Source organism: Anneissia japonica, unplaced genomic scaffold, assembly GCF_011630105.1.
Source record: "Anneissia japonica isolate Jap-2015-1 unplaced genomic scaffold, ASM1163010v1 scaffold7731_len1735946_cov199, whole genome shotgun sequence".
In the NCBI taxonomy this organism is placed as follows: Eukaryota; Metazoa; Echinodermata; class Crinoidea; order Comatulida; family Comatulidae; genus Anneissia; species Anneissia japonica.
The window spans coordinates 876755-898292 of record NW_022758997.1 but is presented as its reverse complement, the minus strand read 5'-3'; the positions used below and the strand labels follow the sequence as shown (position 1 = coordinate 898292).

Sequence of the window (21538 nt, the reverse complement as noted above, 5' to 3'; positions counted from 1 at the left end):
ATATATATATGTTTAAATTTATTGATTTATTATTATTTTAACAGGATGACCAAGAGGAGTTTGACAACAAAGGAGAACAGGGAATGCGTCAGGCTGAAATCAAGTATGGAGACTCCACTGTGTTCATACAACACTACTCCACGCAACTTTGGCTCACTTATCTGGTATTTATATGTTTGTATTTGGCTTCAATTTGCAGTAGTGTATCTAGGGGGTGTGCAGGAGGTGCACGCCCTCCTGAAAAATAGTTGCGCCGCCAGAAATCACGTTCAATTAGTAAAAAAAAATCACCTCAAATTAATACCTTATTTTGCGAGCTAGCACCCCATCACCTAATCATCGAGCCCTCATTTCACATTTGCGCCCCCATCAGCCACCCCTTTTCAAGGCTTGCCACTGATAGATAGGCTACTGTCATTTTGATGATATGAGTGATGTAGTGGATCACACATAATTAAAAAAAAAAGAAACCAATATCCATATTAAAATGAAAGTACCAAAAATCTATGACAAAATTTAAACCTAAATATAAAAACTACAATTTAGAAAAAGGTGGAACAGCTGTAGCTACACAGTCAAACATGGTAGGCTAGCAAATTTAAAAGCATCAAGATATTAATACAAAAAGACATTGATTCGTTTTGATTTCAACTTTCCAGGCAAAAGACTATATTCTCTGATCAATTTACTTGCCAAATACACACGTTTGAATTAGATACGCTCTTTGAAGTTCTGAGTGCTGATGACAAAGACCTGAGGCAGTGATGATGAAAGAGGATGAAGAAGAGCTGTGTTGTCGACATACAGATAACATTAATATGTAGACACATAATGGATGAAATATGTTCTGTAACTCAAACATGAAATTCAATTAAGTTTTGATGTATTCATTTTTAGGTATAAATAAATAAATTGATAAATATATGCGGTAAAGTTGATGGGAGATCAACGAAGGCTGTTATGTTAACAACTATATAACAGCTTAAATGACTTGGTCTTTAAGGTGCTTGCTTCCCAATCCCTGGGTCCTGGGTTCAATTCCTGTAATGGTAACAGGATGTTTTTCAAGACCTTGTGGCTAATGTTGAGTAAATTAAAGAAATAAATATATATTGTCCTTGAAAGAGAAAGTTTTATTCTGTCAAATTTGTATTTACAGGTTTCTCAGACAGGAGTTTCTGCACACGCTGCTGAGAGAAAGGTAATATTGGCCGTTTATAAATTTTTATGTTATTGATTCAGTTAAAACATTCAGTAATACCTGTATGAAGTTTTCGAACTTGCATTTAACAGGTGGTTGTACATTCTGAGGGTCACATGGATGACGGTTTCTCGGTTGTGAGAGCTCGACAAGAGGAATCGCGATCTGCAGGTATCATTAGGAAGAGTGGAACAGTCTTCCATTCTTTCATCAGGTATGTACTAGTAACATTGCAGTCATCATTATTGTTGTTATTATTGTTATTATTATTATTATTATTATTATTATTTTTATTGTTATGTTACTATAACCTGACTTAAGGGGAAATTAGACAATGGAGAAATTAGGGAACAATTGAAAATAGCATGACGTTAAGGCGTAAATTGCACAAAAGGTATTCCCCTTAAGTCCGATTAAATGAAATTATTATTATTATTATTATACATTAGGCGAGACTTTTTATTTTTTGTTTCACATACTTATTTTTTAAAAAATTGTCGGAGTGGGGGTGGCGGAATAAAAATAAAAATGATGTTCGAAATAAAATTAAAATAAAATAAAATTTGCAGTCGGCGGGTTCGCTAAACAAGGTATAAAAAAAATCTTGCCTTATTTAGAAATAAAAATATTAAATACTTTGAAAGCCACTAGGGCTCATAAGGCTGGGGCTTATCCCCAGTGTCAAGTAGATTGGAGTGGGATGCTCCCCCTGGGTGGGGCACTAGTTCACTGCAGGTTACTCCCAACAATTTGCTGGTACCCATCGATACGGCTGGGTAGACAGAAGCAATGTAGATGAAGTACCTTGATCAAAGACACAAGCGAAATGCACAGTGAAGGATTGGAACCCAGACTTTGAGTTTGGGAAACCAAACCATTCTCACTGTACCAAACTGCTTTTCGATTGTGCCAAAATGTCACAGTTCCAAATCACTTTACTGTTGCGGCAATCCATTTTTTCTTTATTCTGCAAATCACTTCCACTATTCATGATTTTATATATTTTTAATATTTACATATTTATATATTATATTTTACGTTATGACATGAGTATAGGTGACTCTATAACATTACTTAAGATTTATATTTACAGCGCCCTCGATTCATTACAAGATGTTGGTGACGACAGAGCAGTGTGGGATAGCTTCTCATTGGAAGATCTTACTAAATGTTTAGAAGACCTTATTACATATTTTGAAGAACCTGAAGATAATATAGGTATGACTATGTTCTTTACTTATTTTTCTAAAATAGTATCTTTCATTAGCTACAAATGTGAAGTATAAATTTTTTATTTTTATTCTTCTAGATATAAAAATAAAATCGATTCTCATATCAATGTTCTAAATACAATGCAATACGATACAATAAAACTTTATTGTCACAACGTATAAAATACAACTATGATAATAATTTTCTTTGATTGAGATATTTTATTTTCAGCTTATGAAGAAAAACAGAAGAAATTGAAAGCATTGCGGAATCGACAGGATTTATTTTATGAGGAGGTTTGTCATAATTCCTGGATTTAACATTTCATAGCAAAAACATCAATCAGAAACATAAATTCTGGAAGCTTGCACTTTGCAATTGTAGAATTTTCTAGTTAAATACAACTGTTTGTACTCCATTGAAGATATACTGTCTGCGTTGAACATAAAGATATGTTCATACTATAAAATTTACTTCGACAAACAATTGTTGTATGCCCATATATAGTCATGATGTGCCTATATATGGTCATGATGTGATGTCATCATGACCATATTTAGGCATGTCACATGTTTTTGTCAAATAAAATTTGATAGTCTGGACAGGGCTGGCTTAAGAAACTTGAATAATAAAATAAATATTTGAATTGTTTTACTTTGTAAATTTAAGTATGATATATGAAGTTTTAATTAAAATTCCAAACAAGAAGATATTGTCCTCTCCAATTAGCAAATGCATAAATAAAACCACTTCTATATTCTTTGCACAGACTCTTAAATTGGCTTGTAATAAATTAAAGAATTTTTGTAGTCAAAAAGGCTTGATTTATAGAAGCCTATTTACAGCCAATCAGAGAGCGACTGGCTAAGGATGTTTACATTTTCCAAGGTGTAAATAAGAATGAATGATTTATTATGAGAATGCCACCGTAACAGGATTCTGCATTCTAATCTCACTTTTAAGCTAATCTGCATGGGGATTGTAGCATTAGAACACTTAAGCAACATTTTAAGAATTATTAACAATTGTATGTACTCTGTAAAATGACATTAGCATGTCTAATCCCTAATCAAGTCGCACATAAAATTTCAAGTTGTTTAGATTTAGCTTGGCTGGGTTCTCTCTTTTTTGAACAGACTTTTGTCAAATTGTTATTGTTGGCTGCTAATGGTGGTTGGGATATTGTTGTGATGATGATGACCATAATGATGATGATGATTATAATGATGATGATGATCATCATAATGATAATGATGAGGATGAAGGTGGTGGCTTTTTTTTATGATTATGATAGTTACCATTATTTTGAATGTATGATGATAATAATAATGAAAATAATTGTTATAATGATCATTATGATTTTTATATGATGATTATTTATAATGATGGTGATGATACATCTGGTTATGAAGGTGATGAGAATTATGAAGGTGATGATTCTTATGATGATGAAAATAATTACTTATGAATAGTATGCTGATGGTATGATAATGGAGATGAAGCTGATGGTGATGATGAAGATGATATTTGTTAATTTATGTTGCTATTTTCAGTAAGTGAAATTGCATTCCCATTTTGTAATCCCATCCATATTTGAGACATCACAGATGATAAAATATTGAGTACTTTTTTGTAGGGTATGGTATCATTAGTTCTGGATACCATTGATAAACTAAGTATGTACAAGAGCGGACGGGATTTTGGTGCTATAGCCGGGGCAAGTGCTGGAGAATCCTGGGAGGTGATTCTTAACTACCTCTATAAATTAATAGGTAAGAAAAAGTTGTTCTTTAATTTTCCCTACCATTTTTTATGAGGCCTATTAAAAACCGGGCACTCACATCGACCGACGCTGTTCCACGGAGAACTCATTCGGACTTCCACCTGCTGACACGCAATCAGTAGATGGCGTTGGGTTGTCTAGTGCTCACAGAGAGGGCGTAGTAGGATTCGTTGTATGACGCAGTTAGTACCTGGCTTCACAAAACATATTCATCATTTTAATTTTATTTTTTCAGCTGCAATGATACGCCATAACCATAGTAACTGTTCCTTATTTGCTCAGGCGGCTAAACTCGACTGGTTGGTCAGTAGACTTGAAAATCAACAAGCTTCTAGTGGTAAGTTCAATGTTGTAATGAATAAAATATTGCAAAAATGAGGGAAAACAAAGAAAAATACTATGCTATAACACCACATCTTTAATTAAGCAGATCATGTATATATATTGTATATAGACACAATTTATTGAATTAATGCTCCAGCGAATTAAGCCTGTGCTTTATTCATTTCCTAAAAGTCCTTTTATTATTTTTTATTTATTTTTATTTAGCATTTTTTTTCCAATTCAATGTGATTGTATGTAAAATGTTTTTCTAATAACTCATATATAAGTCATACCAGATTCTAACACTTGTAGGTGACGTAGTTTAGCCAGGACTAACTGTCAAAAAAACTTATTGCTTTCACTGAACATTTCATTAAAATGTTCTTTATCAAATTCAGCTTGTCAAATACTCTTCACTTTATTAGTTCAGAAGGATAACTCAATAATTGGTCTGTGGAATTTGCAGACGGTGTCCATGGTAGCAATTGATGCCGACATTGTCTGCTAAACTATCATCTGCTAATACACGTTGCCTCAATTGTCTGAATTTTAAAAGGTTTTTCTTGACATGTAAACTGTCTTTCTTGTAGTTCATTTGTTTCATTAATTTATATATTTGATTTAAAAGCATGATTTAATTCTAAAATTATTTAATCTTTATTTTATTTTTTATGGTTTTTTTTAAATTTTAAATTTTGTTTTATATTAAAATGAATTTTAATTTGTAGTAGTAGGTTCTGTCCACACTGAACTTTTGTGTCACAAATGATGTGCCATATATGGGCATGGTGATGTAATATTATGCCCAAATATGGGCATATCACAATTTTTTGTCTCATAAAATTTAATGGTGTAGACAGAGGTATGTTTACTTTTGTCTTATACACACAGGTGTTTTAGAAGTGTTACACTGTGTGCTAATTGGAAGTCCAGAGGCTCTTCACATCATCAAAGAACAGCATATCAAGTCGATGATATCACAACTTGAAAAACACGGTCGGGATCACAAGGTTCTCGACGTACTTTCCGCGTTATGTGTCGGCAATGGTGTCGCTGTCCGCGCAAACCAAAACCTGATCTGTGAAAATTTACTCCCTGCCCGAGATTTGCTTTTACAGACAGCATTAGTTGATGAAATTGTTAGGTAGGTGTTTATGTGTATACTGTACATGCATAGAGTCCATTCCTATTTGACTTGACCATCAGGAGACCATCCCTTATTCCAATGATATTTATACATTGTTTATTAATAGTGAAATGCAATACATGCAAATTTATTGCATTTATTTTGTATGTTTTTCTCATTTGTAGTTTAAGACCCAATATATTTATTGGGTTAAGTACGGGTGCTGCAATATATAAAAAATGGTACTATGAATTAGCGATAGATGAGGTGGAAAGTGTCAACTCTAGGCCACCTCATATCCGTATTGGCTGGGCTACTACGGATGGGTTCAGGCCCTATCCTAGAGGAGGTGAAGGCTGGGGAAGCAATGGTGTTGGTGATGATCTAGGATCTTTTGGATTTGATGGCCTTAATATCTGGACTGGTAAGGCAAAATTTATTTTTTAATTTATGGATGTTTTTATTTTTAAAAGTTTAACTTAATGGTTAGTTAAATAGAGAGTATTTATTTTATTCAATTTTTTTTATTCAAACAAAAACAGTACACTGAGATTACAATATCCTCAGGATTTCCTTGAGTGCAAACACTGTCAGAACAGCACTCCATATTGCATCCTCATGTATACTAAATAATATAATAAGCTTAAGTGGATAATAAGCTTAAGTGGATAATAAGCTTAAGTGGAAATTTTTAACTTCCCGAACCAGGACTAAATGGTTCAGATGTTCGCCCATACCCAATGGAATTCATTTATAAAACTTGAATGTCAAACGATAGGTATCATCATTGAAATTAAAATAAATAATAATATCCTGGATGTTTATGATTGGACTTGGAAACTCACCCCGCCATTGCATGCTAGTCAAGTTTATTTATGTTTTTTTATGTTATTGCTTTTGGTGTTGTAGTTTATGTATCTCTTGTGCTTTTATTTTTGTAGTTTATAATTATAATTGATTCTTTACTTGCACGAGTTTATTTATGTACCTGGTGTATTTTTGTGTGTATATATGTATGTAATTGTTAGAGTTTTCTTGTATTCATGTGCAATTTTTATATTTTTGATATATATTTGAACTGCAATTGATATTTTTGATATTGAATTCTTTTCAATTTATTGTAAATGAAATATTTTGTAAAATAATTATAATTTTAATGAATATTCAATTCAATTTGTTCTAAATGAAATTTTTCATAATAACTATAATTTTAATTAATATTTAAAATATTTTTATATATAATATTTAAATTATGTAATGAGTAGTTGCGTTACAATTTCTTTACTTTTGTAATTTGATGTTTGTTGGTGTTGACGTGTTTATGCCAGATTCAAGAAACATTTCTGTGTATGTATTTTTATATGTGAATAGACCAATAAAGCTTATCTTATCTTATCTTAAATCAAAACATCAAAACTAGCGCTAGGTTCCGTATTAAAATGAAATGCTAAAATGTTATAAAATACAGTTTGAAACAAATACAATAACATATTTCAAAATCATTTAACATTATTACATTAAAACTTTTGAACAAAAAGCCAATGAGAGTGATTTAAAACTGTATATTGAGTGTTCTCTTTATACTACTGTGATAGGAATAGATTCCCAAAGGCGAGGAAAAAACAATGAATATTTAAAAGAGTTGGTTCTGGCAAATTTGCGTTTCAAAATGATGGAATCAGAATGTTGGAGATTAAAATCAATAAAATCATGTATATTATGATCAATTTGGCTATAAATACACTTAAAGTAGATGAACAAATGGAAGAAAATAGGTCAGTTCACATTGATGATTCTAATTTTACATCAAACATAACAAATGATTTCTTTCTGTGTGGTATATTTTATATTTATCTTGATCTTATTTCTAGGTGGTATGTCAAAACCAGCACATTGGAATAATTGTCGTCTGCTTAGTAAAGGTGACATTGTAGGCTGCTGTTTTGACCTGAGTATTCCAAGAGTGCTTTTCCATGTCAACGGCAACCCAATCAAAGCTTCGTTTGAAGGCTTTAACTTGCGAGGCATGTTCTACCCAGTTATATCAGTATCAGCTAAAGTCAGGTATGTGGATATTTTTTAAAAGTATCTTTTATCCATTTCACTATTATAGAGACTACAGTACTTTCTAAAGGTCAGCAGTTGTCATAGGGGTAAATATTATTCATGAGGTTACATACTGCATCCATCATACAACCAATCACAAGATTCATTACTCAGGATTTTTACATTTAACATTAATGCAGGCTACTCAAAATTACTATGTATTTGTATAAATGCCATCTTAAATCTTTTTTTATCGTTTGTTGTTTTTTCTTGTAGTGTGAGGTTTTTATTTGGCGGGAAGAATGGCCGTTTTAAATTCACAGCGCCAAAAGGTTTCGCCGCTATCTGTGAGTCCATCCTTCCTAAGCAGAAACTACGCATTGAACCATGCTTTGGTTTTGGCAAGCTGTCCGAGAATATTTTATCCGGTCCTGAGGCATCTCGTGGGTACACCACATTTGTACCCAAACCAGTAGATACCTCTCAGGTAATCTATTTTAATGCGTAAATTTTATGAATATTTATGCAGATGAACCAACCTCTATCAAGCAAAAACACCCTTTGTTGAAAAATGGAACTTTCTATTTTTTAAGGAAATCAAATAATAATTAAGAAGACTGCTGTTTGATAAAGTGTATGTGAACATGTTGGTGATTTCATTTATGGGAATGTTACTAAAACTATTGTATATTAAATTCAAAAACAATGATTCTCTCAGGTTATAATTTTGGTATTAAACTTGTTGTACAATAGATTCTGCTACCAGGCTATGTAGAAGTTTTGCGAGATAACTTGGCTGAGAACATCCATGAAAGATGGTGCATGAATAAGATAGACAGTGGATGGACGTGGGGGAAGGTTCGAGACGATATAAAGAAAATTCACCCATCAATAGCGCCATTTGATACTCTCTCTGAGGAGGAGAGAAACTCAGACATTACTATGGCTTTCGAAACACTAAGGTGAGTTTTACATACAAAGATGCATTATTGTAGTGAATATATATGATTGTAATTGGCTTATTAAAGAATGGGATGAATGAATGAATTAGACATGCAAGTCAATTTAAAAGTATGTGGTCAATTGAAGCTGATGCTTGCTTGAATGCTATGATCTTAAATTTCAATGGCCTTTGAAATACTAAGGTGAGTTCGCATACAAAATGCATTATTGTAGTGAATATATATTTTTGAATTGGCTTAATAAAGAATGGATGAATGAATAAATTATATATGCAAGTCAGTTTAAAAATATGTGATCAATTAAAGCTGATGCTGTCTTGGATACTAGGATTTTAAATAGAAACACACAGGAAGCTAAATGTAAGTGAGAAAAAAATAATACAAAACCTTGCTCCAAGAAAGAGGGATGTTAATGTAGTTTGTTGTGATAGTCTAGATCTTAGGATTTTAATTGCAGATTAATTTAAGATAATTTCCTAACTCAATGAGATTTCCATAATAAAATATTAATTGGAAAATGAATGCAAGCAAGAAAAATAATACAGAACCTCGCTCCATGAGAAAGGGACATATGTATTTTGTTATGATAGATAAGTTGGAAACGTGAAATTTTTCCTGTACCTTTAATTAATTTAAGATAATAATTTATTTGTGTATTTTTTTTTTTAATCCTAGGACTTTATTAGCTCTTCACTATCACCTCGGTATTGACGAAGACGCATCTAGAAAGAATTTGCACAAGCTCAGATTGCCATTAAAGTAAGTAACTTTTATTACTGTTTGATATTTATTTCTATTAAAGATATATTTTATCAGGTGTTTGCATTTCCTGATATATTACAATCGTTAGGCTTTATTTAGTCATATGTCAAAATTACTTAATATATCTTAAGAAAATTCTAAAGGACATGTTCTGTAGTCTATTTCATGAATACTTACCTGGATAAACCGACTAATTGCCATTGTTCCCAAAACGGAACATCCCTTTGAAAAAATAGAACAGTCCGACCCATGGCGCCACGTACAAACTGTCTCCCTAACAATCGTCCTCATTCCCTATTCGACGTTGTGCTGTAGTAGCCTAAATTGCTAAGAACATGTGTCTCAAAATTCTAAAGGACATGTTCTGTATTCTGTATATGGGTTAGAAAAAGTTGATTTACTAGAAACAATGATACAGATACCATGGAGTTTATAATAAGAATACTAGAGCGCTAACTCCAATGCCCAATGTATTCGATGTTTGAAATACACAGACCTGTGTGTGTTTGTGTGTCATACAAGATGGATTGTCGATCCAGACAATACTATGCCTATGGTATTGATGGTGGAACAAGTCTTCTCGGATAAGGACTATAAACCTTAGTCGCAATGTACACAATTGGCTCATGTGCACTTTAAAAAAACCCAGTACATCTTTTAAGATCAGTGGGGGTTACTTGGTGTATTGGTCAATACTGCCCCTGTAGTGGACAGATGAGAGTTGGTTGTACCGGCTTACTGGGTAGCTTAGACACGAAGAGACCCTTAGCTGTACAAGCTTGTCGACGCTTTCAGACTAGTGAAAAGCGCTATATACAGTGTAAATACAACTATTATTACTATTATTATTATTATATATATGCTAAGCTAGGTGGCGCTTTCATACGGTCGCCATGTTGGATGGTACACATACACAACACTGCATTACTTTAGTTGTTTAAACTGCTCTATACTATATACTTACTGTGGCCTTTTAATAGCAAACTGCTCAATTTCTTCAAATATTAGCCTGGGAATAGTTTTTATAAACAGGTGAATTTTATTGTCTTAGTCATCGTTATTTATTATTAGTATTAGGTTCAGAGTAATCTTGCCTAAACTTTAAGACAACAACCTTGTTCTTTTCTCTCAAGCAATATGATGTACCAGTAGTTATTTATGTCAGTCCACTCTTTACCATTCTCAAAAATTTTACCCATTTAAATTAATTAATTTTTCCTAGCCATAAAGACTATCAAGAAATATCATTATTATTATTAATATATAAATTCTTTTATTATACCACCCCTTCTGTTCTCAGTTACATCATGCCAAATGGATACAAGCCCGCCCCCTATAATCTGTCATCCATCATTCTCAATCCGATGCTGGAGCGACTGGTTGATCTGCTGGCAGAGAACTCGCACAACGTATGGGCAAAGGAGAGGATTGAACAGGGTTGGACGTACGGCTTATCAGAAGTAAACACTGATTCTTATTAAGTTTTGGCAAAGTTTAAATATAATATGCAAAATATTACACACACTCTCTTCATAACAATAATAATAATAATAATAATAATAATAATAATAATAATAATAATGGAAGTTTTGCACCTGTATCCATCTAAAAAGATGCTCAATAGTGAACTGCAAAATCTTAAACTAAACTATCCAAACTCGTGATCATAGTGATATTTTAATTTTGAAAGGAATGATGTTTTGATCAACCTGATTTCACCATAAATATTCAGTACAACCCCAAATACCAAGTGACATTGTAATTTAATTTAAAACAGATCTAGCAGGTTTTGGCTCATACAAAACCACAAATTATTGAGAAACTAATATATGTGTTTTTGCAGCAAAACTATTCAACTCAGATTTCACCTGGTAAATAGATATACAAACTACATTATTCAATTTTTATCATACATGTTCATTATATTTTATAAGTTTATTGTTTATTAACTTATCATTTGTAATTTTAGCCTTCAGGAAAATTAATTTTTTCTTACCGGTATTTAAAAATATTTACATTATTTAATTATTATATTTTCATTATTATTTTATTGTATTCTTATATTTTTTATATTCACTAATTCTATTTTATTGGTCTTATTGGCATTATTCTGTATTTCTTGTTTCCAGGACGGTGCGTTCAAAAGGAACCCACTGCTGATCCCTTACAGTGAACTGGACGATGAGGCTAAGAAGTTGAACTGGTCGTCTGCTGCTGAGACTGTCAAATCCATCATCGCCTTTGGTTACACCTTAGAACCACCACCATCTGAGGTTTTCGACGGTGGATTCCGAGGTGAACTACCATGAATTCTCATTTACTTCAAATAGTGTGTAATTCTTCTAAATGTGTTTTCTACAAATGATCAGTTAGGGTGAAGCCAGTATTTATCAAAACTGCCACACATTTTCTTCTTTTGATGAAGATTATTATAATGATTATCATCATTTTATCATTATCATATCATCTTTTTCTTATTAGGTCTAGTACAGGAAATGGCAGACACAACACAGAAATGTAGGGTGTTCCGCTCAGAGAAAAGCTATGCGGTAACTTCAGGAAAATGGTAAGTCTTTTTGTGATTACTTGTTTATGAACCTTAAATGAACTTTTCAGTCAAGTGGGAGGGGGGTCACGTGCCTACCCTGTTTTGCCACTAATTTTTCACAAAATTTCAATTCAATGTTATGTTCTATTCACTTATTTATTCTGAAACTGTTGTGTTCCCCTATTCAGCAAAGGCAACCAGAACATTAACTACAAAGAGGTCGTTTAGAAACATAATGACATAACTATAACATCCACAACGATTGCCTCCTCAACTTCCTGTAACATTCAACAATAAACATTGCTGCCTTCCCCCATTCGTTCAACAGTGCGCAGCACGGGTATATACCAATTTGTATATAATACCCCTTAAGTTGCAGCTTCTTGGGTGGGATGGATGCTCTGATGTCAGTTATATGCTATTTTAATAATTTTTTTAGGTATTATGAGTTTGAGGTTCTAACAGCAGGCAGAATGAATGTAGGTTGGGCACGACCTTCCATTGATCCTGGTGTCAGCCTTGGCGTGGACGGCAAAGCTTTTGTCTTTGATGGATTTCTTGTAAGTTTTTCCTTAAATTACCTTTTTTTTTAATAGAAGAGATAAAACTACCACCAGGTAAAAGATTGAGTTAATCAATATTTTTACTGTTTCTGAACAAGAGTTATTATCTAACTACATGACTTTACATCATGATGTGATATGTATATCATCATTTATAAAGACAGTAATATATTAAACAAAACAGCAGTGATGTTGTTTTTAGTCTATTTCTTAGTTTATTTATTTTGTTAGTTTATCCGGGTAAGTATCTCACTCATAGACTAACATCATCAATACTGATTTGTTTAGTCAATTTTGTGTATACTTACCTGGATAAACCAATAAATACGTACCTAAGTTTATCTGTTTATCCAGGTAAGTATTCACAAAATAAACTTGAATTATATAAAAATAAATTTAGCTACATATCTAGAGGGTGACTTTTATCAACACCAACTGTTTTGTGAAGCTGTTATACTATCCATATTTGGCAAATTTTCTTTATTTTGTCTAGGCTCGCAAATGGAACCAAGGCTCTGAACATTTTGGTAAGATCTGGAAAGTAGGCGATGTGATTGGCTGCCTACTTGACCTTGTTAACAATTCAATAAGTAAGTGAGGTTAACTGAAATTTCAAGTTTGTTCTGGATCGGTAATTGACAATATATACAGTATATAGTTAAAATGTGATGTAATGCTTTATGCTATTATCTGAAATGTGAGTCTATATATTTGTCTTTTTGTCTGGAATGCAGTAGTATGATACATTGTTTTCAATAAATCTACCTCAAATAAAATGGTGTTCTAAGTAAATCTCTCCATGGTGAAAACTTAAAAAAATTTCATCTATTTACGTTTTCATAGGTTTTACTTTGAATGGAGAGCTTATGAGTGACTTATCAGGATCAGAAATGGCATACAGAGATATTGAAGTAGAGGAAGGTAATAATAACATATAATAATATAGGAATTTATTCCATGCCTTTTGCCAAGAGATACCAGGTGCTTCCAATGTTATTATTGCGGCCATTGTATCCACTTTGTACCACCTAGTCATCTTGCATTGTGCACAAACTAACTACGCCCTACGACGGCTGTACAACCGACGGCCTACAAGTCTAACTCCTCTTCCTGCGAGTGCTATACGACGTGCCACTGTCTGCTTATTGTTGATGGCGGTCTGAATGGATTGTCATGTAAAAATATCTGTTGCGTGTGTGTTGTGGCATTGCATTCGCCACAGAATCGTGTCAGCCGCCAACTGTCGGTTGCAGTTGGTGCCCGGCTTAATACAAGGCCACGACATCCTACCACGTACACATTCATACACCCTACCACGTACACATTCATACACCCTGGTGGATAAAAGACAAAGAGGTGAATGTCTTGACCACATGCTCAAGCTAGATATATTGCATATGATTGCGCTATAATCACTTAAGTTTGTCATCTTGATCTTCATGTTTCATTGATTTTTATTGATTGGTAATTAAACTTTAATTTGTATACAAAATTGCAAAAAAGAATTAGAGAAATTTTTTGAAAGAATTTTAAATAATGTAGTTAAAATGCTGTTGCTTCAGGAGACTTATCCTTACTCATCCCTGCTTGGGCCCCCTAAGCAGCTTTGCAAGGAGGATTGAGTTGAAGGCATACAGGTGAGTATCTGACATGTAGAATATCACATTGATTTGTATAATCTTATCTTTTCAGGTTTTATACCGGTTTGGAACATGGCACCTGGCGAAGAAGCAAAATTGCATTTTGGACAGGTACTTTGTTAAATGTCAAACTTGCATTTGATATGCGCTCTTATGTAAATTACCTTTCAAAATCATCACTTTGGATCAGAATGTAAAGTGATTAAATTTGATGAATGCGTTGCAATAAGTTACTCCATATAGATTGATGTCAGTTATGCAGATTTATATATATTATACAACACATGATGATGTAATTTGGATGGGTAATTTTTCTTCTAGGATTTAAATGCATTGCAGTATTTTACTGTGTGTGGATTGCAAGAGGGATATGAACCTTTCTGTGTGTAAGTATATACAGATGATTTTTAAACAAAATCTAACTTAATCTATTTATAATAATTAATTAAAATTAGTGAACACACATTTTAAAAATACTAAAATAATCTTCCTGTTCATCTTTAAGTACAGTTTCAAGATAATAATTTTTTAAAAGTCTTTATCCGGCTTTGGCCGGGCACTTACTACGGCCGACGGTTGTCGACTGATGGAGTCCTATGGAGAACGCAGTGCAATGGTGCTCGCCCAACAGATCGTGTTTAATGACGATCCGTTCGACTGCTACCGATCTAATCAGTAGACGCCTTAACATCGTCTAGCGCTCAGGGGAAGCACAGTTGTATCCATATGACTTACGACTGTCGTATAACATAGTGAGTGCCCTGCTTAGGGATGAGTGTGTTCATTTTTGCAAAAACAAAAGGAATATAGTTTTAACTTATTAAAGATGGCATTGACTTAGATAAAATTTGACTTACTATTAATTAATGGAGAACGAAACATTTTGCCATTTAAAATAAGATCGACTTTCGAGTTAGGCAAAGCTGACTTAGGAAAGTTAACTGTATCTCGATTTGAACCCAGGACCCAAGGCAAGCATCATGCTACATTTATAACCTACACATACAGCGCACATTCATAAAAAAACTATGTAAAATATCATAATTGAATTATAAACATTTAAAAAGATATAAAATAATATAGAATGTTATGTTTAATAGATTTTCTCTGTAATTTCCTGAGGTACAAAAATCTCTAGGTTTTAAGATTGTTGGTTCTCTTAATATTCAATGCTCGCCAACAGAAGGATTGGTTATGCTTTTGGGTAGGTTTTTTTTTGTAAAAATGTCAAACTGTATATGCTACTCAGTAAAAACAGTATGTATTGGTCTAATTGTAAGTACTTACCTGGATAAACCATTTGTAAGTGGAAAGGGAATTAGGCTGTGTGATTGATTTAGGTGCATTCATGTTGAGATATGCTATTCCACTATTTTGAGGGTAGGTTCCACAAAGGGAAAATTTGCATGGTTTATCCAGGTAAATATCTCATTTACAGAAGAGCAACAACACACCTGATTTATTTAATTACAATTATATATTATAAATATTATTGTGTATATTACAATGTATTAATAGCATGTATGTGAAGATTGTGTAACCGAGTAAACTGTTGATGTTTTTACAAAATATTTTTGATGTCTTGCACCCTGGTTTCTGTACTTTCGTCTTTTACTGTATCAGAATGAAAAAGAATGTAATGTTTGAATTTGAGAGCAAGGAGTGTCATAGAAATATATATTCTTATATTGTAAATTTAAGTTACATGGCCAATGGGCAGTGGTTGTCTGTAACTTCTTTCGCTACTTCTTGGTACACCAGTGCATAGCTTTTGAGCCAACTTAGCAGAATTCTGTTTGCATTTGCTGCAATAAATAAATGTAACAAAATATATATGGTATTTATTTCAGTAATGTTTCTCTGTTGTATGTTTACTAATGTTGAATAATTAAAAAAATATGTTAATGGAAGTGGAAGTTAAAAATATATTGTAAGAGATGGATACACATTATAAGAAAGCACATTGTCATTCTCAAATAATATTATGAAGTCTACCAATACATAAACCATTTTAAATACCATACAACATCAATTTGAGTATATTTATATACAGTACTTTATTTAGGTTTTCATATGGACATGAAGAGTTAATTACTCACAGCGTTCATCCATATACGTGTTTGGCAGATACACATTATATTCAACATCTAATGAAATTTGTTTTAGTTAATCAAAGATTTTTTTTTTAAATTATATTTTTAGGAATATGAAGAAAGATTTGCCTCTCTGGTACTCAAAGAGCCAACCTGTGTTTGCCTCAATCACAGACGATCATGAGAAACTTCGAGTCACAACAATACCAGCAAGGTAAACCTAGGGATTCACTATACAACAAACAGTCACAGCTTCAGCGGGTGTCCAGGGGAGTACAGGACCCCTGTTGGGGAACCCTAGACCTCCTATTTGGGAAAAGACAGCCCTTGAATCAGTAGGAAAATCTGCTGTTCTTCCACAGGGCCCAAAATTTAATAATTCAATAATTGGTTATATTGTTAAATTCTTTTTTGAAGAGTTTGTTTATATTTTATTGTTTTTTTTCGTATTTCATAGTGTTGAAGGCCCACCTTGTTTGAAAGTGTCTTATAAGAATTCTGGTTCACTGGAGCATCCACCTTGTGAATTCATCCGTCTGAGCATGCCCATTGAATGCCAAGATTCCTCATCTGGGTAAGTACAGAAAACTGTTATTAGTAAACAATTTATTTATGGTAAAGAAATTAAAGTTATGAAGTGCAACCATATGTTTAATGTTATTGGGTGTTTTAAAAGTGCAACTATGGATAAGGTCATATTTGACATGCAATTTCAGCGCTTATTAACCCAACAGGCTCCCAAAGCAATGTAGGTCTTGCGTTGCTTCGAAAGGGGGAATCTTAAAGTGATTTGCCACTTGAATAAACTTTGAGAAAGAGAAGTGTAAGCATTTATCATAAAATAGACATAATTATGTAATGTATTACTATAAATATTCAATAGTTAAAAAAGATGTGTGTTGGAATTAATGAAGAGTTGAACAGCCATCGTTCTATGATAATAATAATGTAATAATAATAATAATTGTTGTTCATTATTTTTATAGAGAGTTGGCGGTCTCCATTCCAGTCCCATCATTACAACGTAGAGACAAGAAGGGCTGGATGAATCAGGCTAGTGGTAGCTTTGAATCTGGTGGCACTGATTATTCATATGATGAAGGAAAAGGTCTATAGTCAATAACAACCAAAGCTAATTAAAATATTTATCATAACCACTGTCATCATCATCAAGCTCATTATCGTCTTCATCATAATGGTCATTGCATCATCATCATCGTTATCTTTATCATCATCATGATATTTACCATTACTGATTTTATCATCCACATGATTTATTATTATCGTTGCTTAAAATTTTGTCATTGTCACTATCGTCATCATAATTATCTTTTTTTTATATCATGAGTCATTATTATCTTTATCAATATCATTTTTCAATTTTATCTTCCTTGCACATCCTTATAATCACCACAATTTTATCTACCTTATCATTATTAAAATCAATGATATAATTATCGGTTACCAATAAATTCATGATTTAATTTGGCACTGCACAAGCTATTTTGATTGATTGATTAATTGATTGATTGATTATTGCTAACATCACCTTTGGAATTATTGAACTAAGGATTATCAGTTTACTCCCACTAATGCATATCTTGGTTATTAAATAGTTCTTGTATATCTCTGATATATAAATATTCTTATAAATTGCAGTGAATGGTTACCATAGTAACACTCTTGAAAGTGATTCAGATCTTGATATTGTACCAATTAATCGTCTTGCAACAGGATTTAAAAGAAAAAGTGAGTCGGTCAACCTTCCCTTCCCAGTTCCCCCCCCCCCACTTTCCTTTCTCTTTTCCCAGAGAAAAGGAGTCGCTCCAACTTCCCTTCCTATGGATACATCACAGCACTTCTTGTCTGTACTACAAACATCAATGGCAATTCTGGTAACTAGTATCTAATTATCTAATGCATATTAATTTCTTCTATTTATTTCTGTTTGCAACTGAAGCTATCAAGGGTTAATATCCACAATTAAGATAACTTTTTATATTGATAACATGCTTGTTGAAGTAGTTTTGAGGGGCCTTTAATTTTTTTTAGTATACGATGGTATTTTAAATAAATTATTATTAGTGCTTGCAAATTTTAAGTCCATTTATGTTTTCTTGCATTTAATTAATATTTAACATGTTATGCTGCACAATTATTTAGCTTGTACGTACGCCTGGTGAAAGTTTTATTCTTAATGTAACGATATTACGTAAAAATACTTACTAAGCTAATCAAAATTTTAAATATTATGTGTTTATAATTAAAATACAGAACCAACAAAACCAGATAGTGACTCTGATACCGGCCAAAGGTCAAATGGTACAGACATCGTGAAGGAAAAAAAGAAAATGTCCACTCTAGGCTTCAGCCGTAAGATCCCATTTGTCAGAGCAAGTTCTACCGAAGCAGATGCCTCCTCAAAAGATGAAGGTCTGACAGTTAAGAGTAGGCGTAGTAAGTTTATGAAAAGCGCAAGTGAGGATTCTACGGTTGAGCGCAGAAATCGAAGTAAATCTCCATCAGGAAGCAAATCAAAACGCTCCAAAAGCCCAGATGATTCTCTAACGGATCTGCCGAGTCCCCCCAGCATTAGTTCCACCAGTACGGACATACCACTTCGACCAAAGCTTTCCAAAATCAACTCTATGGGAAGTAGTTTTGATCGATCTGTGGAGATATTATCGGATATTAGTGAAGTGGACTCAATCGATATGGCTAATGCCAAACGATATTCCTTTGCGGTACGGATTCTACCTGGTCAGGAACCAGGTGATGTCCATGTCGGATGGGTGAGCCCGAACTTCCATTTTATGAAAGATAAATTCAACGCTCTTGACACAAGGGAAGTACGAGTGAACACATTAAATGAAATTGGAGTAGTACAAGAAAGGTAAATATAACATTTAATTCAAACATATCGAAATTTCAAAGCATTGTTTTATATTAATATTGTGTATTTTAACACTAAGTGTGCGTTTCTACCAGCTAAAAAAAAGTTTTGAAAAATCGTTTCAAAAGATGATTTCGTGTTTACAGTATAAAAATAGGGCATATAAAATCCATTTATCGTGCCAAAGAACGTTTTTCAGCATGGAATGGATATGTTATTCAGCGGGCCAACAATGATTTTTTTGTCCTTGGAAATTACCAACTATAATGATAAGAGAACATTTTCTCTCTCTATTTTCAGTAAAAACATGCCTTTATAATGTACTGAGTGAGTAGAGTGGTGACTGTGGAGTCGGGGGAAAATTTCTCCCATCAGACAAGGCATCATCAGTGAATTAATTAATTTGACATTCTTTTTTTTTTAGTGTCAAGCGTCGTGATTGCTATATGATTGCTGTAGGCAGCTTCTTAGATGTTGGTTCTGGTGATGGCAGGCCCATAGCAACTGGTGTGACTGTGGGATGTGCAATTGATGTCAGTAGTGGAGAGCTTTCATTTACTATCAATGGCAGGGATATTGGATCCAAGTTTCAGGTGGGTCTAGATTTTTTATATTTGTGTAGTAATAATAATGTAAGAAAATACCAATGAATCATGTGGTGAATGATTGAGTGTAGTTAATCATATTGTGTTATGTATATTGTTTTTCTAGGTTGAATCTACCACCAGACTATATCCAGCCGTTGTCGTTGCCCCTAGCACCAATGAAATGCTGCAATTTGAATTAGGAAGGTCAAAGGTAATAGGAAATTATTGTATATATTATTATTGTTATTTATATTTCAGTAAATAAAAATATTACTATGAAATATAACACCACTGTTATAATCAGCTTTTCCCTAATTATTTAAGTGAATTGATGCTATTAATTTTTTAAATAAAGTATTTTGTTTAAGGATTCCATTTGTAATTGAGTGTAATTATATAGAGTAAATCAACTGGTTTTTTCTTTAGTTATAATGAAGATAATCAAATAAAACAAAAGTGACTCCTAATAGAGAAATGAGGCCATGGTCTCACTTTCTCTATTTGGAGTCACTTTTGTTTTATTTTATTTTGAACATAGTCAGTGGACCTTTAGGTTTGAGGATAATCAACTTTTTAATAAAAAATATGTTTTTAGATACAGAAATAGGTTTTTTCTTGATTAAAATAAAATAAATATCATTGGAATCTAAGCAATTTTATCTTTATTCTGAAAACTATAGAACTGCCTTCCTTTGTCTGCTAGCTGGTTTCGTGGCGAGGCTGGTAACACGATCGGCCAATGCCCTTCGAGGGTCAAGGTGCAAGCGATGCAGTCTTTCTCCTGGGCGCGTGTTCCTAACAAGGTCCCTGACATCGAATCTAAGAAAGTGTCAGACAGCTCAGGCTGGGTAGTTTCCTTAAGTGATCCAGGTAAGGGACCAATAGAAAAACATATTCAGTTTGAACTAAGTTGCATATGCAAATAGGAAGTCATGATGTCACAGAGTGCCTCAATCTTTGTAATTAACATAAAGTGATATGTCAGAGAATTTGATATTTTTATATTTAATGTTTTTTTATTCTTCTGTTATTTTCTAGTGTCCTGGTTGGCTGTTCATATTCCGGAGGAAAATCGTAGTTTAGACATTCTAGAGTTAATTGAACATGACAATCTTTTAGAGTAAGTTATGGTATTATTTTCTATACCGTGAAATATATTTTTTATCAAGCCTCTTATATTCTGATCGGACCCAGTATGCTTAATACGCATATTTATAGTTATATATATATTTATGAATAATTGTTATATAATATTTTCATTATTTTTTTTTTAGATTCCACAACAAGACATTACAGCTATATCGGGCTGTTTGTTCCCATGGGAACCACTCTGTTGCACATGCTCTATGCAAACATGTAGACCAGAACCAGCTCATGTACTGTATACAGTGCTCTTGTAAGATTTTATGCATTATTTTTGTTTATTTTCATAATTAAGTTAATAACTAAATAAACTGACTATATCCATTGTTCCTTAAATGGATATCACTAAACAATAATGGAATATTCCAACCCATATCCATGCCAACACCCACATGTTCATCCTCATTTCCTTATCAAATATTCCAGTCAGGCTGCAAGGATGTGCATAAATACTCTTTACAGTGGTGGTGCCAAGGGGAAGGGCAGGGGGCTTAAGCCCCCCCTCACACAAGTCAAGGATCCCAGGCAGTCAGACCAGTCAAGCAGTTGGACCAAAAAAAAATTTAAAAAAGGCCTACACCAAGCAAAAACATGTCTGTCACAGCTGTAGAGTGCCATTTCCAACCATTTAGAGGTTCCTATTTAAAAAAAAAAA

The 21538-nt window shown here is 33.1% G+C and overlaps 1 protein-coding gene across 1 annotated transcript in view; it reads left to right on the top strand.

Moving 5' to 3' along the window:
- The window catches only part of LOC117125493 (ryanodine receptor 2-like), a 109376-nt gene that overhangs the window by 37211 nt on the left and 50627 nt on the right, over positions 1-21538 (top strand). The window contains exons 12-43 of the mRNA XM_033271990.1: positions 45-164; positions 1160-1201; positions 1294-1415; positions 2295-2419; positions 2645-2709; positions 4050-4185; positions 4432-4533; positions 5412-5664; positions 5832-6070; positions 7518-7710; positions 7969-8179; positions 8446-8654; positions 9330-9413; positions 10717-10876; positions 11546-11711; positions 11898-11982; positions 12404-12524; positions 13021-13117; positions 13371-13448; positions 14220-14278; positions 14489-14553; positions 15351-15371; positions 16370-16474; positions 16718-16834; positions 17247-17368; positions 17920-18009; positions 18535-19153; positions 19578-19746; positions 19865-19951; positions 20421-20610; positions 20779-20860; positions 21015-21136. Of these exons, the coding sequence (XP_033127881.1) occupies positions 45-164; positions 1160-1201; positions 1294-1415; positions 2295-2419; positions 2645-2709; positions 4050-4185; positions 4432-4533; positions 5412-5664; positions 5832-6070; positions 7518-7710; positions 7969-8179; positions 8446-8654; positions 9330-9413; positions 10717-10876; positions 11546-11711; positions 11898-11982; positions 12404-12524; positions 13021-13117; positions 13371-13448; positions 14220-14278; positions 14489-14553; positions 15351-15371; positions 16370-16474; positions 16718-16834; positions 17247-17368; positions 17920-18009; positions 18535-19153; positions 19578-19746; positions 19865-19951; positions 20421-20610; positions 20779-20860; positions 21015-21136 (4456 nt within the window). The remainder of the gene's footprint in view (positions 1-44; positions 165-1159; positions 1202-1293; positions 1416-2294; positions 2420-2644; positions 2710-4049; positions 4186-4431; positions 4534-5411; positions 5665-5831; positions 6071-7517; positions 7711-7968; positions 8180-8445; positions 8655-9329; positions 9414-10716; positions 10877-11545; positions 11712-11897; positions 11983-12403; positions 12525-13020; positions 13118-13370; positions 13449-14219; positions 14279-14488; positions 14554-15350; positions 15372-16369; positions 16475-16717; positions 16835-17246; positions 17369-17919; positions 18010-18534; positions 19154-19577; positions 19747-19864; positions 19952-20420; positions 20611-20778; positions 20861-21014; positions 21137-21538) is intronic.